The 24,912-nt window shown below is 38.1% G+C and overlaps 1 protein-coding gene across 3 annotated transcripts in view; it reads left to right on the top strand.

Moving 5' to 3' along the window:
* Nucleotides 1-24,912, top strand: part of LOC122816976 (ubiquinol-cytochrome-c reductase complex assembly factor 1) — a 1,543,629-nt gene that overhangs the window by 1,389,036 nt on the left and 129,681 nt on the right. For 2 of the 3 annotated variants that reach the window (XM_044090088.1, XM_044090087.1), the window contains exon 7: nt 17,748-17,861. The exons of the other annotated variant lie outside the window; for it this stretch is intronic. In XM_044090088.1, coding sequence (XP_043946023.1) covers nt 17,748-17,861 — 114 coding nt within the window. The remainder of the gene's footprint in view (nt 1-17,747; nt 17,862-24,912) is intronic. 3 annotated transcript variants of the gene reach the window in all.

Genomic DNA, 24,912 nt, shown 5'->3' on the forward strand with positions numbered 1-24,912 from the left:
TGCAATGTGACTTTGATGCCCTAGAAGCATCCTGCAGGGCAGCAGTCACAGGTACTGTACTTAGAAGGCATGCTTGGCTTAAGGAACAGACCTTGCCCAGACCATGTCAAATCAAAACTGTTGGACGCACCATTACACAAAGACAATTTGTTTTCCACCAAGGCAGAAGAGGTCTTAAAAAAGATGGAAGAAAAAGCTAAATCTATGCATTAGTTTGACTTCTTGCAGGTCCAGCCTCTGAGGTTCAGTAGTCATTGCCCCTCCAAGCACTAGTCCTTTCCAGCCCCAAGGTCAGCTCAGACGAGATCCAGGAGAAACAGACCCCGCCCCCCCAGACAGCAGCCCCAGGGAATGCAGAGATCTAAGCAATGGAGTTCCTCCACTTCAAAAGCAATAAGTGCTAAGCCACCCCCTTATGGAAAGAACTCAATGACTTTACAACTCCACCCCTTACCTATGCCCACCTGCTTGTGCCCCTAGGAGGAAAACTCTCCTTTTGTGCAAAAAACTGGGCTTCCATCACCAATGACCAATGGGTACTCAACCTAATGTCCCGGGGATACAAATTTTACTTCCACATACTAACCCCAAAAGGGTTCCCAGATCTTCCTCTAAACCAGTGGGCAGAGGCCCAAAGCCAAGTCCATTCCGTGCTCTCCATGAGGGCAATACAGCCTGTTCCTGCAGACCAGATAGGCCAAGGTTTCTATTCCAGGCTCTTCCTGGTACCCAAAAATGGGGCACCTGGTGCCCAATCCTCAATCTATCAATTCTAAACACCTTCCTGGTGATACTAAAATTCAAAATGCTCACCCTCCAGCAGCTTCTTCCTATGCTATCCAAGGATGCTTGGTTAGCCACCCTAGACCTAAAAGAGGCCTATCTACACATCCCACTCAGGGATTCTTGCAGGAAATATCTGCATTTCAGGGCAGGATCTATGCACATTCAGTTATCTGCGCTTCCCTTTGGCTTATCCACTGCTCCCTGAGTTTTCACAAAATGCCTGGCTCCTGCCATTGCTTTTTGCAGACAAAGGAACATTCAAATTTACCCCTACTTAGACGATTGCCTGATTCAGGCAGACAGTCCGGAAAAGCTTGACCTTTGTAAAGGACCTACTGATCTCCCTGTGGTACAGTATAAACAAAAGGAAATCCAAACTAGTCCCCACTCAAAAAATTGTATTCCTGGGAGCAAGCCTGGACACAGCATCCCAGATGGCATTCCTTACTCCAGAAAAACAAGCCTGACAGGCTACTTCTCTCAACTAGCCACCAGAACCCAGTTTATCCGCAAGCTCTAGGGTTCATGGCATCCTGCATTCTACTCATTCCATATGCCAGACTGCATATGAGGAAACTTCCATGGTACTTAAAAAGCCTTTGGTGTCAACACACTCAGGACCTGGAAACTATCATACCTATGATACCTTGTCCAAGGAAAGAATTTCTTTGGTGGGCAGCAGCTTGCAACCACACAACAAGGGCCTTCCTTTTTTACAACCCCACGCTGCCCAGACCCTAACCACAGAAGCATCAGATTATGCCTGGGGTGCACAGCTGGACAGGTGCATTCAGGGCCATTGGAGCCCAAATCAAATGCATCTGCACATCAACCAAAAAGAATTGCTAGCTGTTCAGCACGCTCTGACAGCTTTCAGACCCCTACTGTCACTGGGGGCCTCTGCTGATCAAAACAGACACCACCACAGTGATGTGGTACATCAACAAGCGGGGAGGAACTCACTCCTATTCCCTCTGCAGACTAGCCATGACCCTTTGGCACATGGCTTCAACCATGCAAATTCACCTGCTAGCACAATTCCTGCCAGGCTCCCAAAACTCTCTGGCAGACAACTTAAGCAGAAACCTCCTAGACCCACACGAGTGGCAGCTAGACCACAGTACCTTCAACCTCGTAACCCAGAAATGGGGAACCCCGAAGGTGGACCTATTTGCCTCCCACAACAATCACCAGCTCAGCAAATTCTGCACCAGGGAACCTCACAGCAAGGCCTGGAAAGTGTGGGTGTTCTATCCTTCCAATGGGTAAACCTCTCGATCTATGCATTTCCCCCTCTACCTCTACTCACAAGGGTAGTACTCAAAATAAGGGAGGAAAAACCAAGAGCAATCTTGATTGCCCCAGACTGGCCACGCTAGTACTGGTACCCACTGCTGCGCAGTCTGTCACCCCTGCCTACATTGCACCTACCTCAGATCCCAAATTTCCTCACCCAGCAGAATGAAGAATTCATGCATCCACAATTGCAGACCCTGAGCCTGGCTTTATTCCCTGACCTCTCCTCCAGTTGCCAGCCTAAGCAAGCAAGTCCTGGACTTTGTGAGGCCAGACGCCCCAGCACTAGAAAATCCTATGCTGACAAGTGGAAAAGGTATTGCACCTGGATCCAGGCTAAGGGAGCTGATGCAGCACAGCCCTCCCTGCCTGTCATCCTGGATTACCTAGCAGACCTACTGCACAGGGGCCTATCCTTCTCTTCTATTAAAATTCATGACTGCCATCTCTGGCTCATTACAGCAGAGCGCCACCTCTCTTTTCTCACCCTCTTATCAAGCAGTTCCTAAGAGGGGCTAACAATTTAAGACCACCCAGAAGAGTTCCTACCCCAATGTGGGACCTAAGTTTTATGTTGGAAAAGCTCACACTACCCCCTTTGAGCCTGCAACTTCAGCAGGGTTAAAATTCCTCTCTTGGAAAACAGCCTTGCTTCTGGCCATTACTTCAGCTAGAAGAGTTTCAGAGCTACAAGCACTCGTGGCTGTGGAACCTTTCATCATTTGTCATGCTGGCAGGGTCTCCCTTAGGACTAACCCAACCTTCATGCCTAAAGTGGTGTCCAGTGTGGCTCTCAACCAGTCTATTCATTTGCGCACCTTTTTCCCCAAGCCTCAGAATAAGGGGGAAAGGATCCTGCACTCTTTAGATGTACACAGCTCAGATTCTGCCTGGATAGGACTAAGTCTTTTAGGAAAACTGACCTGTTGCTAGTCAGCTTTGCAGCAGGGGCGGAGGACAAGGCCATATCCAAACAAACCATCTCCAGATGGATACCACACTGTATCCATTTCTGTTACAAACACCACAGAAAACCAACCCCACAGGGGGTCAGAACAAATTCCACAAGGGCAACCTCCACCTCTGCAGCTTTCCTCAGGGGGTTCCCTACCAGGGACATCCTGGAGGCTGCAACATGTAGTTATGTTCATACCTTCACCAAGCATTACCACCTGCCTATCTTTTCCAAATCCAGGGCAGGCTTTGCAACCGCAGTCTTGCAGGGCATACTAACCAGCCCCAACTCTTCTTGACTGCCTCCACCCTTTACTTCAGCTTTGGGAATCAACCCAAGTGTGATGACTACAACAGTGAAACATGAAAAACATAGTACCGTTGTGTACACTTGCCATAAATGTAAATGTTCGACTGTATTCACTGTTGCAGTCCTGGTTTCCCTCCCTCCATCCCCCTTGTGTCTCTCACTCACTCTCTCTTCTTCTCTCTCTACAAGGATTTTTTTGGTATTTACTTTCTATTTGTGGTGTTCTTCCACCATAACCTAGCTCCCTATTTGGGGGCTCCTGACTTTTGGGGCAAGAAAACTGATGTAATGGCATTGGCTGCCTGATTTTATACCACTGATGACCTGATGTCAGTCCTGGTGCGACAGCAACTGACGCAGAAATACTAAGCCTCTGGTATTAGGGCAGACTGAGGGCTACCCCTGGCAGGATAACTCAAGTGTGATGACTGCAACAGTGAATACACTCGAACATCTACATTTATGGTAAGTGTACACAACTGTACTTTTTGTTGTTTTGACTTGATCTTGCCCTTTGAAGTTCTTATTTCTGGTATTTCATCTGTAATTGGATTGTGATGGTGTATTGCGTCCCTTGTGGGTTTATATGTTTGTGAATATAGGTGAGTGTGGCTGTGTCTGGGTGTGCATTTCTGTGTGGTTTTGATCTCTGCGCATTTTCATGTGTCTTTGAATGTGAATATGTTGGTTTGTATCTGGGCATGTATGGCTTTTTGTGTGGTTTATATACATCTGTGTGAATGAGGGTGACTTGAGTATGAGCACTTACCTGTGGGAATGGCTACCTTGATATGGTACCAAGGCTAGTTGTAATTTAACAGCTCTTCCAAATACCAGTTACTGCCTTTGTTTGGTTGTATGTGAGTGATTCTCTGTGGGATTGGTTACATAATTATGGTACAGGTTCTTGATGTAATACCAGCTGTCCTCCTATTCTATTGTTGTAGAATTCTTAAAATGTGGGAGATCCTCTACCCCAAGCGACTTGAGGTCCGGCCAGCATACAACAGCTTTTACCTACTGCAGGTACATGGGTTGTCGCACGTATGGCCTGCCAAATGTTAGCCATAAAAGACATCTACACGTACAATCTTCTAAATTTCTCTGCTGCCATTTGGAATGCTTGACTTGTACATGTCTGCTGCCTGTTTCCATTTGTTGCTTTCAGATAAGTGCCCCATTGGGGTTTAATTTTTATTTCTTCTACCTTTTTTGTCTAGGTGTGGAAGGCAAATTCCACGTAAGGACAGCCACAATCTCTGTCTGTTTTGTCTAGGCCCAAATCACGACCATCGTTCCTTCACTTTGTGTCAGGCTTTTGTCCCAAAGAAATTGCAAAGCTGTATTTTGGCTTTGAAACTCTTCTTGGAGAACTGACGTTTGAAAAGACTAGCTAAGGACGTTATGGAGGGTCCTGTGGGTCCTTCTGCCGAGCCAATTTTGAAGAGGAAGTTCAGTAAGCCTAGTTATGAATCCTCTTCTTCTGTCCCTCTTTCTGCCAATGTATTCCTTGAGGTTAGTGAAGACCTGGTGGTATGTTTGGAGGTTGGGTCTGGTTCTTCGGCAGGTACCATTTCAGAGGCCATTACAGAATCCAACCTAGGCTCAGAGGCAATGCAGATGTCCATTTCGGATGGACAAGAGGAACCACTGCTTGCTGTGTTGGAAAGGTCCAGAAACATGCCTCAAACTCCAGTTAGGGAACCGGTCCCAGTGTCGATCATTGAAGGCAGGCCTATGTTTGGTCCTTCGACTTATCCAAGCAGAGATGTATATTAAGGAAAAAAAAAATCTTCTGGCCCCTGGATCACCTCAGTCTGACTGAGATACCTTTTCACAGGGATTGATTAAGGCTTTAATGGCTCTTAATCCTTCTACTATTTCTGTTCCCTCTTTTACTTCTTCCCCTGTTAGGAGGGTTAGGGAACAGGAGTTCTTAGAGGATGAGTCTTCTGATGAGGATTTCTTGGCATACTCCACTCAAATTACATCCCCTTTAGAATATGCTTCCCCAGAGGAGGAATCCAATGGTGCAGATTCTCCAGTGGAAGAGATTTCTTTTGGGGAGACTATTAACAAGATGAGAGAATTCTTTTAATGGGACTGCTTCTCAGGTTTCTGATGTGTAAAAAGGTATTATGACCTTTTACAGATGGATTTTCCTTCTGCTGTGCCACCTATTTTGGCAGCATTTTAGGATGCTTTCTCCTCTGTTTCTAAGGCCTCAGATTTGCAGGCTTCTGCACCTAAATGACCTCACAGATTTTATATGGTGCCTCACAATTGCAGATTCCATTACAAATGTTCTTCAGCTGATCCAGCTGTGGCATCCATTGTTTCTGACAAATCCCCTAGGTTGTTTACATCTTCTAAGCTTCTTCCTTCATGTAAGGAGAGCAAAATAATGGAAAGGTTTGGGAAGAAGGTTAACATTTCTGCTACTTTGGCTTTTCCAGCCATAAACTACCAAACACACGTCAAGGTACTTCTTGGCCCTTCTTTATCAGGCCTCTCAAGCATTTTCACAGCTTCCAGACTCTGACATTAAAAGTCAGGTTATGTCTTTCTTAGGAGCTTCTCCTCAAGTGGCTAGACGTTCAATCAAATGCAGCTATGATGCAGCAGAAGCATCATATAGAGCAGATGCTTCTGGCTCTGTCCTTAGACGGTATTCTTGATTAAGGTGTCGACTGCTGTCAGATGACATCAAAGCAAAACTGATGGATACTCCTCTGGATATAACAGTGTTCTGTTTGGTACTGCAGCTGCAGATTTATTTAAGCCCTTAGAAGAAAAGGGAAAATAACTTAAGGACTTGAAGCACATTTTTTCCTTAAGACTTCATTTGTTAGGAGATAGGCACATCCGTCGTCATCTTCTTTCAGAACTAAGAAGACTGCTGGAAGGCTTCCTCAGCCTAAGATTTTTCTTTCAGGTCCCACTTCTAAGCAGTCATTTCCAGACAGGCCAGGTACTCTGTGACAACCAACCACTTCCAAATCTTACTTCTCTTTCTCTTCTTCTATCCCTCTCTCTTCCAGCTTGGACATGTATAACTCAGTCCTGATTCTCTCTGTTATCCAACATGGATATTTCATGATTTAGAAAAAACTTCCTCCTTTCAGTGGCATTCCTCAGCCCCCTCCAAACCAGTTGGATTTGTTTCCACAGGTTCTAAAATAATTACTTTCTCAAGGTACAGTTCAACACGTTCCTCTGGACCAAAGGGGAGGGGGGGGGTTTACTTAATGTTTCTTGTTCCCAGAAAGGACGGTCCTTAGAAACCCATTCTGAACCTATCCTATTTAAGCACTTTTCTAAAAGTTCCAACTTTTCACATGCTGTCTTTACAGACTTTGTTTCCTTTAATTCCTCCTCAGGCCTACATGGTCTCTCGGAACATCAAGGATGCCTACCTTCACATACCAAGTCATTTTCTTTACAGAAAATGTTTACATTTCTGTGTGGCTTCCTTGCCCTTTGGTCTTTCCACTGCCCCAAGGGTATTCACAAAGTGCTTGGCCCCTGTGATTGCTTTTTGAAGGATCAGAGGAATTCAGGTATATCCATACCTGCACTATCTTCTTTTTATGGCTCCTGTTTCAGAACAGTTAATTAAAGATCTGCAGTTTGGATTCAAAGATGGCTGCCATTCTGTGAACACTGCTGAACTGCAGCTCTTCATATAACCTGAGAAAATCTAAACCCTGAAGTGATACCAAGATCTTTTTAACAACAAATCTTCGAAAAAATAATTATAACTTCACTCAACTATCCTGCAGGAAGAGAAAAAACTGAAAAATAAGACTATATTTAACAGGATTATAGTAGATTAGCTGGCTCTGAAGAGGGAATCAAACAAAGAAACCGTGTGCTCTTTACACTTAAAGTTTCTGTACTGAGATAAAATGTCGCAAGTGGAAAAAAATATGGACACAACTACTACTAAAACAAAACTTTCAGAACTACAGTCACCGGAGAAAGATGTAATTTCCAAAAGACAAAAAGTTATAAAGCAACAGGAACAACAAAAGCCAGGGACTAAAACTAAAGCTGATCAAGTGTTAAACATGGAAGACATCAAGACTGCTTTGTTACCCATTCAAGAAACTCTGAAAGAACTTACTACCCAAATACAAACGTTTGGAATTTTCTGCACCCAAATTCTTGAAAGAATGGACAAGACTGAAGCTTGGCTATCAGAAAATGAAGATAAACTAACTTTACTTGCAAAAAAATCAGATACACATGATCTGGACATTCTGTATATTCAAACAAAGATTATTGATTTAGAAGCAAGATCCAGGAGAAACAATATAATTATTAGAGGAATTCCAGAATCCATACAGTATAATGAGTTAATCCCATCTATAACCCAAATACTTACAGTGCTTCTTAATGACTCTGACATGGTCAAACAATCATAGAAAGGGCACATAGAGCGTTGAGAGAATCACAAGCGTCGAATAGCCCAAGACCTGTGTATGTTAAAATACTTAATTACCAAGATGTCAGCAAAATCCTTATAACAGCAAAAAAAAGTGGTGGACATATTATGTGGAATAATAATAGAATTTCTCTGGCCCAGGATTTACCCTTACAAGTCAGACAAGCTAGACAGTCTTTATCTCCATACTGTAAGTTTCTTATTGATAAACATATTAAATTTCAAATGAAATATCTTAATATGTTAATATTTACAATAGATGGGTCTAAAATACTCTGTTTCAATGAAAAATGAGGCAAAAATCGTCTTTTTCAAAGTTTTTAAGTGTTTACCTGCTTCTGAGACTTGATCTGGCTTTCCGTTGAGACTAACATGCTGTCCGAGGTTGGATTCATCTGTTGCTGTGGCTCGAGGTCTTGGTAATCCTTTGTTTTCATTTTTAATGCTTTAGGCCTCTCTTGGAATAGATAAGGGCTTTGTTTTGTTGATCCTGGTTATTTGAGTCTGTTTTCCGAAGTTTTATGACTTTCACGAAGTGTTTACATCGACGAGGAGACAGGAAATGCCTTGGATGCTGCTGAGGGGAAGGATTTTACTGTGGCACTTCCGGAAGTCCGTCTGCATTAACTGTCCCCCTTCGCGAGCGTTCTGTAAGGTTTCCAGGCTTGGAAATCCGAAGTGAACTGTTTTAAGCATTGAAAAGTATGATTAACATTAAAAGATGATGTTTTGCAGCAATTTAAGCACACAGGAACATTTGATTATGCTTGCTTTTCATATAACAAAAAAAGTCTTGTAGTATATAATAGATAATTGGGGTGCAGGGGAATATTTGTTTGTTTTTTTTTTTTTTTTCCTTTTTTCTTTTTTTTTTTTTTTTAAATAAATAGGTATTGGTTTACTATTTCAGAACTAATCTGAAAGGACATGTTGAGTTTTTTAATGTTAGTGAGGAATACATATATAGAAATTACAATTAACATTCTCTATAAATATAACATATAATTAAACTCGTATATTATTAATTAGATGTGATATAGTTATATACTACACTAGTTGGATATCCTCGTATAATATTAGGAGATAGAGCTGACCTGAAGTATATAAATAATGAAGGACCTAACATATTTATTAGGAAAGTTAATTAATTTTCTGTTTTTATGTTTGTACCTCTTTTTATATAGGATTACAATACAGTATGAATAAGATGTGTTTTTTTTCCCCCCTCTCTTCATTTGATACATATATGATAGAGAACAATGTTGTCCCTGTGTTGGATTCTTATTTTTCAGAATGACATTTGTCGATTATCTTATTTGATTTATGTTGTTTATGTACAGCTAGCTAATCAAAATGACTGAAAGGTGTTTTTTTTTTTTCACGTTAATGTTATATCTTCAGTATGATTTACTTAAATAGTTAACAAAAGAGATGTAAATGCACAGTAGTGTTTGGTAAGGAATGTTTAGATTAGACTTTGTAGAAGTAAAATTAGTTTATATAGGTCCTATCTATGGGATGTTTTTGAGTTGTAACCTGATGACATTGCACATGTTTACTTTTTTGACCCTTTCAGTTTTTTACGTTGTATAAGACCTATATATGTCCTGGTCCGGGGATACAGTGGGTAGGCACTGGGATAGGACGGGATGTCAAGAATGCTTCCAAATTACATATGTCTTTAAACTCACTTTGACTTTATATTCTGTTTTTCTCTTTAAACCTCTATTATACAAAATAACTTATTAAATGTGGGAAATAGACTCATGGAACATAAAAGGGCTCCAGAACTTAAAGAAGAGAAAGTTATTTCTACATTTATTATTGCAGGCTAGGGCGTCATTTATACTTCTTCAAGAAACACATTTAACTAATGATCAATGGGCTGACATTAAGAAAAGGAAATGGATTAGAGAAATTGTAGCCTCAGAAGGTAAAACTAATAGTGCTGGGGTAGCTATACTTATTAAAAATCAATATCAAGAGAAGATTTTAGACTCTAAAACAGATAAAGAAGGAAGATGGTGTTATGTTATTCTTTCTTCTACTCAATTTGATAAACCTATTTTACTTTTAAACATTTATGCTCCTTGCAATAATCAACAACTTTTCATAGCATCACTTTATCCAATTTTGACACAATATGATAAATATTATATAATTATTGGAGGGGACTGGAACTCTTATCAAAATCCTAAGTTGGATAGATCTTGTCCACAAAGAGCATTTAATAAACAAGCAGTAATAGCAAGAAGTGATATAAAGGAAGATTTCCTATTATATGACCTCTTTAAGTATTTAAATAACCGTGGTAACACAAATAATTATACTTTTTATTCAACATGTCATAAAATGTGGTCCAGATTGGATTTTTTTTTTATTTCAGCAACAATGATTAATTTTGAACCCTTAGTCTCTATACATGCACGTTATTTATCAGACCACTCAAAAATCTCATTAAGTTTTGCTAAAGAACCTAGAGATACAATGCGGCAAAGAGGTTATAATTGGTTCCTTAACCCAAATCTGTTAAAGAGGAAATAATACATGAAATTACAGATTACCTCAAAGACCTATTGGCTAGATTAGAGAAACAACAATATACACCTAATATCGAATGGGCGACAGTTAAAGCACAAGTAAGAGGGATCTGTTAAAGCTTCATATTATAAAAAAATACAAATTAGAGATATTCAGGAATTGGAAGCTAAAATTTAGACACTTCACCAAGAATTGATTCAGAATTATAATACTCAAACAGAAATGGAATTACTTAAATGCCAAAAAGACCTCTTCTTAATTCAGAATAGTAGATTGACATTTCAGGAACATAAAATGTTAGCGAGGTATGCCAACCATGTTCAAACACCATCAAGGGCATTAGCTAGAATCATTAATCAATCGAGAACAGCAGTACAAATTTCGGAAATACAATTTAAGAATGCAACTTACTCTAAAACGGAAGATATTAATATTTTCGAACCGATATATATGAATATATATGGTGACCAAAAAGATCTACCCTCACATAGGACCAATGAAGATTTCTTGCAAACAGTTAATTTTCCGAAAATAGATGATAATATTCAAAAGGATTTGGTTAAACCGATATCTGATGAAGAAGTAATATATATAATTAAACATATGAAATTGTATAAAGCACCGGGTCCTGATGGTTTGACGGTGGAATTTTATAAAGTTTTTGATGATATTTTTGGTAAAATACTCTTGCGTGTATTTAACTGTATAATTAAGAATAAAATCAATGATCCTCATTTTAATGCCCCAAAAACTATTCTTATACCTAAAGTTAATTCTGACCCCCCAAAACCCTGACAATTATAGACCAATATCATTACTAAATGTAGATATGAAAATTTTGACTTCTATTCTAGCCAGTAGATTAAAAAAATAATGAATCAAATAATATCTAAGGAACAAGCCGGTTTTGTGGCAACTAGACAAACTAGTGACAGTACACTTACACTTCATACACTGATAGCTTATGCTAAACAGAAAAATCTTAATATTTATGTGCTTATTGATGCACAGAAGGCTTTTGACAGGGTTGACGTAAGTGTTTTGTTTGATACTCTACCATACTTTAATATATCCCAAGAATTTGTTCGAGTGTTAAAAATCGTATATAGCAATCCTTATACAACTTTATACATTAATAAAATGTTCTCTAAAAGAATACAGATTAAAAATGGAACACGTCAGGGTTGTCTGTTGTCCCATTTATTATTTAACTTATATCTGGAACCCTTATTCTTGTATATTAAACAGAAGGTATACCATAATGCCCCAATATTTTATGGAACAAAAATATCAATGGCGGCATTTGCGGATGATCTCAATATATATATTGTACAACTCCAATTTCAGACACTAAAAAATTATTAAAAGCAGTGGATGACTTTGCAGAAATATCTAATTATAAAATGAATCTTAAAAAAACGAATATTTTCCCCCTAAGAACACCCAAACCTTTCTCGCTTTTGCCACTGGTAGGACAGGTAATGTTCAAAGATAACATTAAATACTTGGGTATTGTTTTCTCTACAGATGATAAAGATTTTTATACTATTAACATTAAAACAGTTTGGGATCAAATAATATCTGATTTTGGGAGATGGAATAATTTAAGATTACCAGTATTGGCGAAGGTCTCAATTATTAAAATTAATATATTACCAAGATTATTATATATTTTTAGATCTGCTCAAGTAGTCATTTCGAAGAAATTTTTTAAACAAATTCATAAAGAATTTGGCTAAATTTATTTGGGAGCCAAGGAAAACAAGGATATCGTATGATAAATTGATGACACCAAAAAATAGAGGGGGATTGGATTTACCAAATTTTGAAATTTACTATTTAATAATAAACTCTAATAGACTCCTAAGAATGGCTAATTATGATGTATGTAGCACTAAGTGGGCACCAACATGGGTAATCTTGAATTATAAACATATATTAAATTTGAGTATTAATCCTAAAGCATTACCCTTTCTAGGAAAAGATAAGCTGAAATTATATGGGGTAATGGACCACATTAAAGTATATATAACATCTATACAAAATTTATTTCAATCATTAGATCTTGCTTAACATATGATGGTCTTTCAACCCTTTCATAGGAACCCTAACTTGAGATTAAATAATCAATTAATAGATCTTAAAAATTTCCCATTAATAGTTAATTTAACTTTAATTGACATTTACATATATCTCAAATTTTCAGCTAATCAAATAAGACAAGAATTAACTTACCTAAAACTTATCTAGTCAGATTGAGACAAATTAGGGAACTCTCTATAAGCTACTTTAAGAATGTTAAACCCAGAGATGAGGATTTAACCAAATGCTCAAATTTGTGGCAAGCTCTTCAACAAGATGTTAAATTTATAACCGTATCAAATAAATTAATAAAAGAGTTTAAATTCCAGGATAAGGTTCTTTTATCGAAATATTGGAAAGAGAAAATCCCATTGATGTCAAATAATAAAAGCAATAGACTTGACAACAAAATCTATCTCTCTCCAAAAGTTGATGTATACTCAGCTTATGATATGGAATAATGTGTATTTACATGCCTTAGCCTGCATAAATTCAATTCTAAAAACTCCCTAAATTGTCCATTCTGTAAAGACCAACCTGCTAATCTTCTTCATATGTTCTGGAGCTGCAAATGCATTTATAAACTTTGGAACTCTTTAAAAATACAACTTCAAAAGATGGGTTATAAAAGTACAACACTTTCATGGAAATTTATGATTTTGCATATCCCTACAAAAGAACTTTCTAGATCACAAAGTATCATAATTATTAATATCTTCTTATTAATGAAACTATATATAGCTACTAATTGGTTAAACCCATCCCAAACTTCATGGGATAACTTTAAAATTCTAGCTATGAGACATATATTAGCCCACAAATTACTTCTACATCAACACAATAAAAATGTCAATAACCCAAAAATATGGGAACAAGTGTTTAATATCATATTAGCATAATATTTTAAACCTAAATCTATTATGAGTTATTTATACACTGTAAGAGAACTTTGTAACAACAAATTGTGTAATACTTGAACTAATCTCAATTATTTTTATATCTTTTTGTATAAACTTGTGTTGTAGGTGGAAGCATTCATGTAAATATTGTATATATGTTATGGTGTTATTGTTAGAGACATTAGTTGGTTTTTATTTTCAATCTTGTATTTGTTTGAAATTTGTATTGAAAATGATAAAACAATAAAGATTTATTATTGGGAAAAAAAATCTACAGTTTGCTTCTCTGTGCTGCAAAAGTTGGGGTTCACAATAAATTTCAAAAAATCATTTTTTTCCCCTTCTCAGGATCACATTTTCCTAGGGTGCAGGTAAGAACAGATCTTATGCTGGCTTTTCTTCCACCACGAAAAAAATTCTCTCTCTCATTTCCTTCTTCCACTGTCTACTGTCTCATCCATCTGTTACTGTTAGGAAGTTTCTAAGACTACTAGGGTTTATGGCATCCACAATACTTCTGGTGCCCCTGGCAAAACTCTCTGTGAGGAAGTTTCAGTGGTACCTAAAATATGTTTGGATGCAGCATGCTCTTCCTCTGGAATTTGTTCTTCCTCTTCTCCCATGTCTGAAATCAGAGCTTCTTTGGTGGATTCAGCAATTTTGTCTGAATTCAGGCCTTCCTCATCATCAGTCTCATCCACGTCAATTGTTCACAGATGCCTCAGACATAGGTTGAGGGCAACCTTTGCGTCAAAGAAGGTGTAAGGTCTCTGGTCTCCTCCTCAAAGGAAGGAGCATATCATTATCAAGGAAATTAGGGCTCTCATTCTAGCTCTACATGCAGTATTCTGTACCTCCCTCCTTTCACCGTACCTTGTTTTTTCCTTGGATGGCAGGTTATTTTTCATTTCCTTACACTGGTGTTCTTCCTGGGGCATTTCATTTCTGAGGATTGTATGGACAGGCATCCTTTTTATGGCTTATGTTCATCAGGCCATACGTGCGATGTCCCATTTACCTGAAGTAGCTAAAAGCTGTTGTATGCTGGCCAGACGTCGGGTCACTTGGGGTGGAGGATCTTCCACATGTTAAGAATACTGCAATATAGAAGAGAAGGACATCTGTGTTTATGATCAGATTTTACACAACTACTCTTTGCTACTAATGCCATCAGGAGCGGCCTTAGGTCAGCTTGTGCCCTAGGCAAAAGGGCTCCATGGTGCCCCCCCATCACACTACCCAGTGCCCCCATCCTGGTCTACCTACTGAAATACTGGAAAAGCACCCCTGCTAGAGTGGTGCCCTAGGCGGCCGCCTAGTTGGCCTGTGCCTAAGGCCCGGCTATGCATGCCATTCAGTTTGTTTGTTTAAGTGACCCACTTGAGTGACTGATTTTTATCTTGATGTGGTGTAGAGGCTTCCTGTAGTGTAACAACATGGCAACCAAATGTAATTCAGTGTATATGACAGTGGTCCTCTTTGGGACCTTGCTAACTTGTGGTTTATAGGCATGGCTGGCTGTAGGCGTTTACCTAGCCATCTGCCTAGGGTGCATTCGGTCAGGGGTGCCTAACCTTTTTTTTGTTGACTGCAATTGATGGATACAGAAGCCATTTGTAAATAAGAGTCTTACTCCTACTGTTTGATCACTGTTAAACAGTCACTTATCTGTCATCACAAAAGTAGTGTCATACAGTATACTATAGTTCCTGAAATTAGCCTAAAATTAATATTGCTTTGGCTTATGCACATGTTTGTGTGTGTAAGGGGGGAGGTGCGTTGCATTTAAGATTAGCAAGCTGGTCATAATTTCTCTAACTTTCCATCACATACATCAGCCTTGTTCATGACAGATGTCTTTCTTCATTTGACAGGAGTAGTCTATCTGAAAGCATTTGCTCATTGGCATAGTGTTGCAGTGAGTAGCATTGCCATTTCATACTGCTTGGCTCTGGTATAGTTCTTGGCTGTGATTTTACTATGAAGAATCTGCATGCCTAACCTGTCATTATGTAGCTTTATCCACATCCCCTGGTTTACTGCCATCACCCCGAAGACATGGCAGAGATGAAAATACATTCACCCCATTTGCCTAAAGGTGAGCATGCAGTGTGTGTGTCTGTGTAAAAAAAAATCATTGATTTTTATCTTTGATCATATACAGTACATAACTCTATGTAGAGTATACAACAATTAAGTCTTTATCTTTCAAAAATAATTTATGAAATAGGCTGCCCTTGCCTGTTAAGCAGAATACTTCCATAGCAACAACTAATGAGAAACAAACGACTCCAACAAACAAGATAAAAGGAAAATCAGCAGTTCAAGGTCCCCACAACAACCAGGAAGCACAAAAATATAGCAAATGTAAAAACCTTTGTATTTATTATAAAATATCAAAAGTAAAACACGTAAGCACTTACGTTTAGCCAGTGTAAACTTCATCTACAGCAACCAATTTGAGTAGATGGATGGGTGATCTCATATTTTTAATGGGTGAAGAAAGCTTACTTTCTGGGGACCTTATTTGTTTCTCACACACCTCTTAACCTCTTACAGTATGAAATCTAGATAAAGCAGACAATAATGGGGGGGGGGATAAAACCCAAACCCAAAAATAGGACACTTTTTAAATATTGCCCTTGCAAACTTAGAAACTTGATAGAGTAACAGGTTTTGCATTAGCATGAATTTTCTGAATGATATGAAGTGTCAAACTCAGTTGTCTGCCATTATTTTCCGATTTCATTCCCCAGTGATTTCCCAATGATTTTGCCAGAAAACCACATTTTATGAGAAATGTACCAAAAACATGAGGCAAAAATCGGTATGATCTCTTAATATTGGGTGATGTGGCTTCTCAGTAGTCTGCTTTAGCCATATGCTTAGTAAAAAAAAAAAAAATATGCATCTATAACATGCATTGCAGAATATCCAAATCCTTAAAATAAGGAATAGAATGCATTGCAGAGCATCCAAGCCTTAGAGTTTCTAGGGAGCCTGGTATTCCCCACACCTCGGAGTGCACTAGTGGGTTTTGACAAAGACCCTGAAATTCACCTGCTCTGGTCCTAACCAGAGGTGTACACAGAAAGTTGCTATAGCTTGTGTAGGGACTGGGGATGGTGTGGCTATTCCACTCCATCTGAAACCCTTTTTCCCATTTTTGCACATGGGGTTGGGGTGTCACTTCAACAGTGACAATCACCTAGTGCCAAGGTTTACACCACCGGGTGGCTAGCTCTGCCACAGTAGTTCTTCCACACACACAGACGCGCACACCCCTCCACACCTATGGCCAGTTTTTAGTGTCCATTCTACGTTCTGCATGTCTTTGGACAGTGGTAGGAAACTAGAGCACCTAGTGGAAACAGAAGGGAGGATATGCAGACTCCACACAAAAAGACCCCAGCCAAGAATCGAACCAGGGAACCTGTTGCTCTGATATTCCTCATAATCAATCCTCAGAGGTGTGCAGGGAAAGTCACTGTAACTTGGTGTGGGGGCTGGGGACAGTGTGGTCATTATTTATTTTCACAAACCCTAGAGGTGCATACATATGGTCACTGTAGTGTGTGTAGAGGCAGCTGGAATGCATTACTGTGATAAGTATTTTTTCTCGCAATCAAACATCAGACCCTTAAGTAGTCATCCTTTTTACATGTGCCTGAAAACCGCAAAGTGAAATATGTTAATGCATTCAGGTTTTCTCAGAGTGGTACACAGAAGCTGGTTGCATTTTGGAGATGGGGTGAAGATGCATGCTGTATATATGTATGACAACAGCCTTTTGAAAATATATAATTGTAGCCATGTGTACCTTCAGTTTCATCCTAGTCTAATACCAGAAGAGTGCAAAGAAGGTGTTTGCATCATTAGCAAAGAGGCATGATTTTCCTTCATTAGCTAAAATACTGTAAAAGGGAACTAGCTGATAAAGTTAGAAGAATTGTTAAGAAGTGTGACTGCATGTATCCAGTACAGAAAGTGCTGTAGTATGTGGGAAATAGAAATCAGTGGAAAGAGTAGGAAATGTAGTGAAGGTATAACAAAGAAAGGTACATTGGGTAATCAGTATAATTTTATCTTTAAAATCAAATGAAACACAAAGCTGAGAATATCACTGATGAAAAATGCATAGGGATCGAGAGAAGGCATGTTTTAATGGAAGGATTACTGCGTATGTAGTCATTTTGATGAGGTAGTTTCATTTCCGTACAAGACTGAAAGAATGACTAGGAGGACATTGTCTTTTTGCTGAGGAAGAGAAGAGTACAAGTTATTTAATGTGTGCAGCTTATTTTAGTAGGCAGGGTAAATGGAGGTGGGGGTGGCTTAGTCAGTTGGTTGATTTGCTGTGTTTTAATATTAGTCTGTGTTTTAATATTGTACATTATCATACTGGTTATAAAGTGACTTAATTTGTCTTTAGGGTATATTGTCAGATGACTGTGTGTTGGCAGCTGCCCTCTGGCGGAACCTCTTCAACAAGCAGTGTGAAGATCCAACAGTCTTGGAGCTCATGGTTGAGTATGTGCGAAAACAGGTTTGTTTTCCAAAGCATATCATATTTTTGTTGTATAGATTCATGTGTTTTTATTTTCATACCCCAAATCATTTTAGCCCTAATTTCAAAGTTCTGGTGAGTGTGCCAGTTCACTTGATATTCTCAGGTCATCCATCATGACTATTTGGGTACCTCCAGCTTGGGCAGATTGAGCTTTGTGCAGTGCTACTTCACTTACTCTGGGCTTTGGCTGTACTGCCAGGCCAGTTAGAAATGATATCCGATTTCCTCAGCTTCCCAAACTGATGATAGTCATCCAGTAAAATGAGAAGTAATGTTGCAAATGTTTTAGTGACTGATATTTACATGATTTTGCATTAGAACCTCATTACCAATAATCTTTCACTACTTTCTCTATATATTTGGATGTTTATTTCTGTGTTGTAGTGGTAGTCCAAATTTGCAACAGGCATTTGTTCTTTTTTTTTTTTTTTTTTTTTTTTTTTTTAATTATTATTGAAACTGAAAATGCTTTCAGTTTAGCCAAGGTCAGTGCAAGGGTAGTCTTCCTCTTCCAAGGTACAGCAGCCTCAGATTTGATTCCCTTGCACTCAGCACAACCACAATCATTCATGTGTGTTCACTCCTGTGCAAAATTTTAAGTATTTCTTTCATGTCATGGAATAAGTTGGAAGTACTTTGCTTTTGTGTGCGTGTATCTGCAAGTGTGCATATATATATATATATATATATATATATATATATATATATATATAAAATAGTAAAATTGAAAAAGGCCATAGTTGCATACTAAGCTGTGTAAACCATAACAGATTTTAAATGTATTTTTGAGAGATGAACAGCTTTCATTCTGACTATTGTATGCTGCTATTTCAAGTATTACGCATTCCTTAACTTGACTTGCTCAGAGTTGCACAGTAGGCAAACGGAGGCAGGTAGAATAAGCCCGGCAGGGACAGGATGAAGCTCTTCAGCAGCTTATAGCCTTAATTGTCTGCACTACATGGGCAGACCGAAATCTACATTTTTAAATGTGTTAATGGACAGGAATGAAATGCATGTACCCTTTCTTACATGTCCGGCAAATATACTACTCTCAGTAGCCCCCAATGAATTTTGATGAAAATGTTGTTCTTATTAACTTTACATATGTATATTTGTAAGTAGGCTATCTCCTTTTCTCCTCCCTTTGCCTCAGTTTGCCCTCTGATGCAATCTAATTGCTATAATAGCATCTCTGTGTTATAGATATGTTTTCTTTCTTTTCCTTCCTCATTACCTCCATCTTCATTTTCCCTTGTGTACTATCTTCTTTTCTTAAGAGTGCAGCTTGTTCTGTTACATAACCCTGCTCATGGACCACAATGCATGCTACTAAAATTGGCCATATGTACTACCAGAACAGGCAAAATGTACCAGCCTTTAAATAAATATATAAATCTATAATCACCCCCTCCCACAATTGTTGTATACTGTAAATAGCATGGGATATTCTCTAAACATTACCCTGTTTCACATTTACACATGTATTTTGTTTTCTGCTAACATTGTACTTTGCGGTCATTGTACTTAGGATGCCATAATTTATTTTGATATATGTACTGCATATCTTAGTTATTTGTGATGGGAACCCATGATCTATTTTATAGGTTCATAGGTCTTGACAAAAAGCATACAGCCAAAGGAAACCAATGGGAAAATCAGCCATATCTCTTAATATTGTGGAATGCTAACAGAGAAGACTCCCTTTAAGTAGACTTTGTGCATATTTTCCCAGTAAACAATTGTAGTCACCTATCCAGGCTGGGTTTAAAGGTTGTTAGAGAAATACTTTTCTTGACCGCTAAGGGCAGTCTGTTCCAGAAACAGGTTATATGTTGGATTATGTATCTGTCACACCATTTGTGTGTTTGGTGATGTAGGTTTGTCTCCAGAGCTGATGTTTGCTTTATCACTGTTTCTGTGTTGGTGAAGGAGTCATTAAGATCTGCAAGGTAGAAATATTTTGATGTGTATTTTATATTTTAATTACAGTACTAGTAGCAGTACACATTTCTTGTGTTATTGCTCCCTGCTTGAAGCTGAAAAGAGTCCATGGACCCAGACCATCTACCTGGTTAACAAGCACCAGACTTTGTGTGCCAGACTTATGTCATGAGATGTAGGAGAGGAGCAAAATCATCTATTCCCCCTTTCAGTCCTGCAGCAGATGAAGCAAAATACATAGTGGCATTGGCCAATAACAGAACATTGTTAGTACCTTACTGCTTACCATTTGCTAGGTAATGGATGCTTTGTCTTTGATATCTGCCAAAGGAATTCAGAAGGAATCTTTCCCAGCTGTTTGTTCTGTGAATTGGTCAGATAAAACTTTAAGGGCAAGTTCTGCAATGCTGTGGTTCTGCAGTGCCATATCAAAATGTATGAACTCTAATTAAGGAAACTGTAGTTTGAGTGCATGTAAATACTAAACTTATGTCCATGAGTAAGTCAGTAATTTGTGCACAGCAGCAAGTTAAGTATTTTTTTCATGGTGGGAAGTTCTACTGCACCCGCAAATCCTCATACCAGTATGTTCCCACTCTGAGGTGACTCTCTTGGAGAAGAAAGCAATCACCATTATAAACAGTTTAATAGTAATTTTTGTCCTCTTGGCATTACTTCAAGCTTTCAGATGTCAGTACAATAAGTAACTGGCAGAGAAATAACAAGAAGGAACACCTTGTGTAGATACAGCTTTGATAAAAGGAGCAAGTCAAGCAAAAGTACACCATGTGTATGTCAAAAAAACCTGAAAAAACAGAAAACTAACAAACGAGGTAAACCACATTGTGTGTGTCAACACAGTTAATCCGGGAACATTGTGAACAGCAGTCACATTTAAAGGTGCCCTGTGGTTGATTACTAATTTCATGTATTGCACTGTGACTGCTTTCCATATATGTTTTTCAGCAAATTAAATTGTTAGTATGAACAGCTCCAGCTGGCAACCCAGATTTCAAAAAAAGCAGTAGTCAAATTACAACTGGTGCATTTGGCTAGGATGATATCCTGGTTGGACACCTTCCATACAGATTGTGAAGTAGTTCTGGAGATGTTTTGTGAAAGGGGATATCCAGAAACATTTTTAGATGAGATCAAAGATGTAGTAGTTAATAAAAGAAACAAGGTTTTTTTATCATCCTATTTTAAAGCCATTGAATTCTGCACTTCAAGCTGTGGGTGAGGATGAGAGTTACAATGGCGAAATCAATGCTAAAAATATTTTACAACTACTAAGGCATTGGATAGTAAAGTTATAAGCGACTATATCTACAAAAATTGGAATTTGTTCTTGACAGATGAAGAAATCTGTAAAAAAAAAAATTGGGGGACAGACCATTTGTTTCCTATAAAAAGGATAAAGCCTTAAAAACTTATATGGAAAACAATCACAGGGCAGTATGTGAAATTAGTCATCAACCACAGGGTACCTTTAAATGTGGCTGATGTTCACAATGTTCTCTGATTAATAATTATGACAGTTTCATTATTAGGAGTAAGACATACATAGTAAATGGGCATTTTACTTGTTATATACACACAATGTGGTTCACCTTGCTCAATGTAATTGTTGTCCTGCCTTTTATGTAGGCAAGATTTCAATAAAATTGAAAAAGTGTACATATGAGCATAGTCTGGATATTAAGAATAAAAAGAAGATACATGCTCTATGCAAGCATGTTGAGGAGTTTAATACCCATAGTTTCAACTTTTTAATGCTAGAAGAGGTCAAAAAGGACATCCTCCAGTGTTGTATAATTAGTGAGCTTTTGGATAAAACTGAACTTAAATGGCAATTAATACTTGATGCCACAAACAGCCCTGGTTTAAATGAGACATATTCAATTAATTCTTTGCTTAGGCTAAAATTTTATGATGCTTTTTAAAGTTACTAATTATTTCTAACTATCAGCTTACTATATTTTGCTATATATTCTGTTTTTACAACGTTTCTAATGCTTCATAAGTCAGTTAATTAAGTTATTGTTTTGGCTGACTAAGGTCATTTGACTTTTTGATTACCGTATTTAAACTTGGTTTTAATGGTTTTAGTTCTGAAGAAGTTTGTATTTCATGGAATGAAAGCGCTCAATCTAATAAAATTCATTCACTGAGTTAATTAAATTTCATGTCGGTTATTGACTGACAGTGTTTGACACAGTGTGTGTGTATATGTGTTTGTATATACATACATGTGTATTTGTGTGTGTGTGTATATATATATATATATATATATATATATATATATATATATATATGTATATAGACATATGTTTATATATATATATATATATATATATATACACACATCAGGAAGAAAAACAATGTGGTGCAGGCAAACTGGTCTCCCAAAAAACAACAAGCAACAACGAAAGAAAGAATAGGAGGCACTAGACCAAGGCAGATAAAAATTCCAAGTTTAATCCACAATGAAGAGACAAACAATGGTGAGCGCTTTTGTAGCCAAAGCTACTTCATCAGACACTAAAATAATTACTCATTGATTTTTAAAAATACCAGCAACCAATATGAGACAGAATTAAATTAAAAACAATTAACTTAAGTGCTACTAGGCTACAAGATGAATAGTAAAACAATTATGTTTGGTATCAAACTTGTCTGTGGTACTAAAAAGTATATAAAAATATATCAAAAAATGTTTTTTATCTGTGTAATGGTTTATTAGTTAGTACAGATTTAATGGAAATGTTGTAATTTAGGCCTCTGCCCATATTATCCCACATCCTGATGATCCACTCAAGTTCTTTGGTCTCTACCAAGTTCTTGATTGCACCACCTTTACATCCTATTTTAATTTTCTCTATTACCATAAATTTGAAAGTATGTGACGCATCTGATGCCATAACATGTCTGGCTAGGGCATTGGTCTCTGCCCTCCTGTGTATATCATATACATGCTCTCTAATTCTATCACAAAACCTGCGTGTGGTCATACCCACATAGAACGAGCAGCATGAATTAAAGTGGGTTAAATACACAATATTTGTAGTGTTACAAACAGCTGAAAGTTTGAATAAACAGTGTTTCCTGTATCTGAATGTTTTAAAAAAACTTCTTGTCAATATATGAACAGTAATTACAAGAATTACAAGGTTTAGTTCCATGGACACATGTGGGTTTGATACTCATCTCTTGGCCATTTCCGGGTCCACATAAGAGCCTCTTAAGAGATTTCTTATTTTTATAGGCATATTTAGGAGTTCCCCTAGCGGTGTTCTAACCCTGTCATCAGAACGTAATATATTCCAGTTCTTAAAATAAATGTTCTGTAGCAATCTAATGTTGCTAGTGTTTGTTACTGAAATCCTTGTAGGGTCACATTTCATAGCCCTTTGCTCATATATTTGACTGTCTAGAAAAATGTGGTTTACCCACATTGTTCCGAATGGAAGCTATATTGGAACCTATCCCTCCAGTGTTCCATGTGTTTGAGGAATTTTTGGAAAAACAGTTGCTGGGAGACACACATGTAAGAGATGTGGTATTCATAGGTCACAAAACAGATCTCTGAAGCTTCAGTCCTGTATTGCATAGGAGCACCTCTAGCCTCTTCAGTGCAGCTTCCAGTCCTGCTATTAACTTGGTCTGTAGTTGGCCTTTCCCATGTATGAGGTGCTGATTCTGGACTCTTATTTTGTCCCAAGGAAGGGTAGATTTTGGATACCCATCCTAAATTATTCTACTTTTAAAGTTTTAAGCGTCAAAAATTCATGATAAGCTTGCAGACTTTTTTTTTTTAATATGCCAGCCTTTTATGGTAACAAAGTTATATGAAGGACACCTGTCTCTATATTTTCATCTTTTAAGGACACCAGAGGATATTTTTATTTGGATCGTTGCTGCAGTCATGGACCTATTACGAAGAACCTCTCCAGATCCACCTGACTGAATGGTATTCAGAAACCTTTCTGGACCGGATCAACAGGTTGGATGCACTCAAGATTAGACCTCTTTGCTTCTCCATCTAGTAGACAGTTCTGCTTCAGAGCACCTCAGAAACATTCCTGGGTAATAGATGCTTTCTCCATAAATTGGGAGGGTCTGTTTCTGTATGCTTTTCCTCCACTTGTTTTGCTCCCATAGGAATTCAGAAGATGCTGGAAATATTTCCTTCTGCCCAAGACATCACTGATTTTTCCCAACGTCTTCAGTTGGCAAGATACATTTTTCTTGCTGCTACAGCATGTCAGCCTCCTGTGCAGGAGTACAAAAGTCTTGGTGGGATTGCCAATGTAGGCTGCTAGCATCTTCATCTTCAGGTAGACTTGGAAGGCCTGACATCTCACTCTAACAGTCTTAGGGCTGAACCCCTGAAAAAGATTGCAGATGCTGACATAGTTTATCAAACCTAAGCAACAGAGACACTGAAAACTGACTATCTTTTACAGAAATCTGATATTTGCAAGCACACATGCTATGCTTAGGAGTGGTAGTTATGCCTAATACCTCCATGTGGTACATATGTCATGCAGACAAAACTAGCAGGTATTCAGATACAAAAAGAAAAGATCCCCATTGGGGTACTTATTGCTTTGCTGTGATCTTTAGCTGTGGCCTGGACTCTCTAGACTAATGTACATGCTTTCTGATGCAGTCAAGGCTCTTTTCTGGTGTTCAATAAAAGCAATTATTTTTCTTATTTGTCAGCTTGCGAGACAAAAATTAACAACTAACTGGGGGGGAGGCATTCATCCTGAAGTCAAGAGCTGTAGATGTACTATGCCTGTTTCAGGTATTACCAGTTAAGCTATGTTCTGATAAGGGTACCATGTTTTTGCTGTCCATAGAATTAGTCGCATACTGAATGTATGCCGATTACAATTTCCTGATGTTTGCTTATGCATCCTTCCCAGAGGTATGGTGCCTAGGCCTTCCTCATATATTGAGAAAGGATGAGAAGAGAAGAGCCTTAAATGTGTGCATTGCTTCTGTAGATAGTTTTCTCATTTGTACCGTTTAACTGATTTTGCTACTTCCATTGACATACAATGTAACATTACCTATA

This window comes from Protopterus annectens, chromosome 12.part0 (genome assembly GCF_019279795.1).
Source record: "Protopterus annectens isolate FY-2018-M chromosome 12.part0, PAN1.0, whole genome shotgun sequence".
Taxonomy (NCBI): Eukaryota; Metazoa; Chordata; order Ceratodontiformes; family Protopteridae; genus Protopterus; species Protopterus annectens.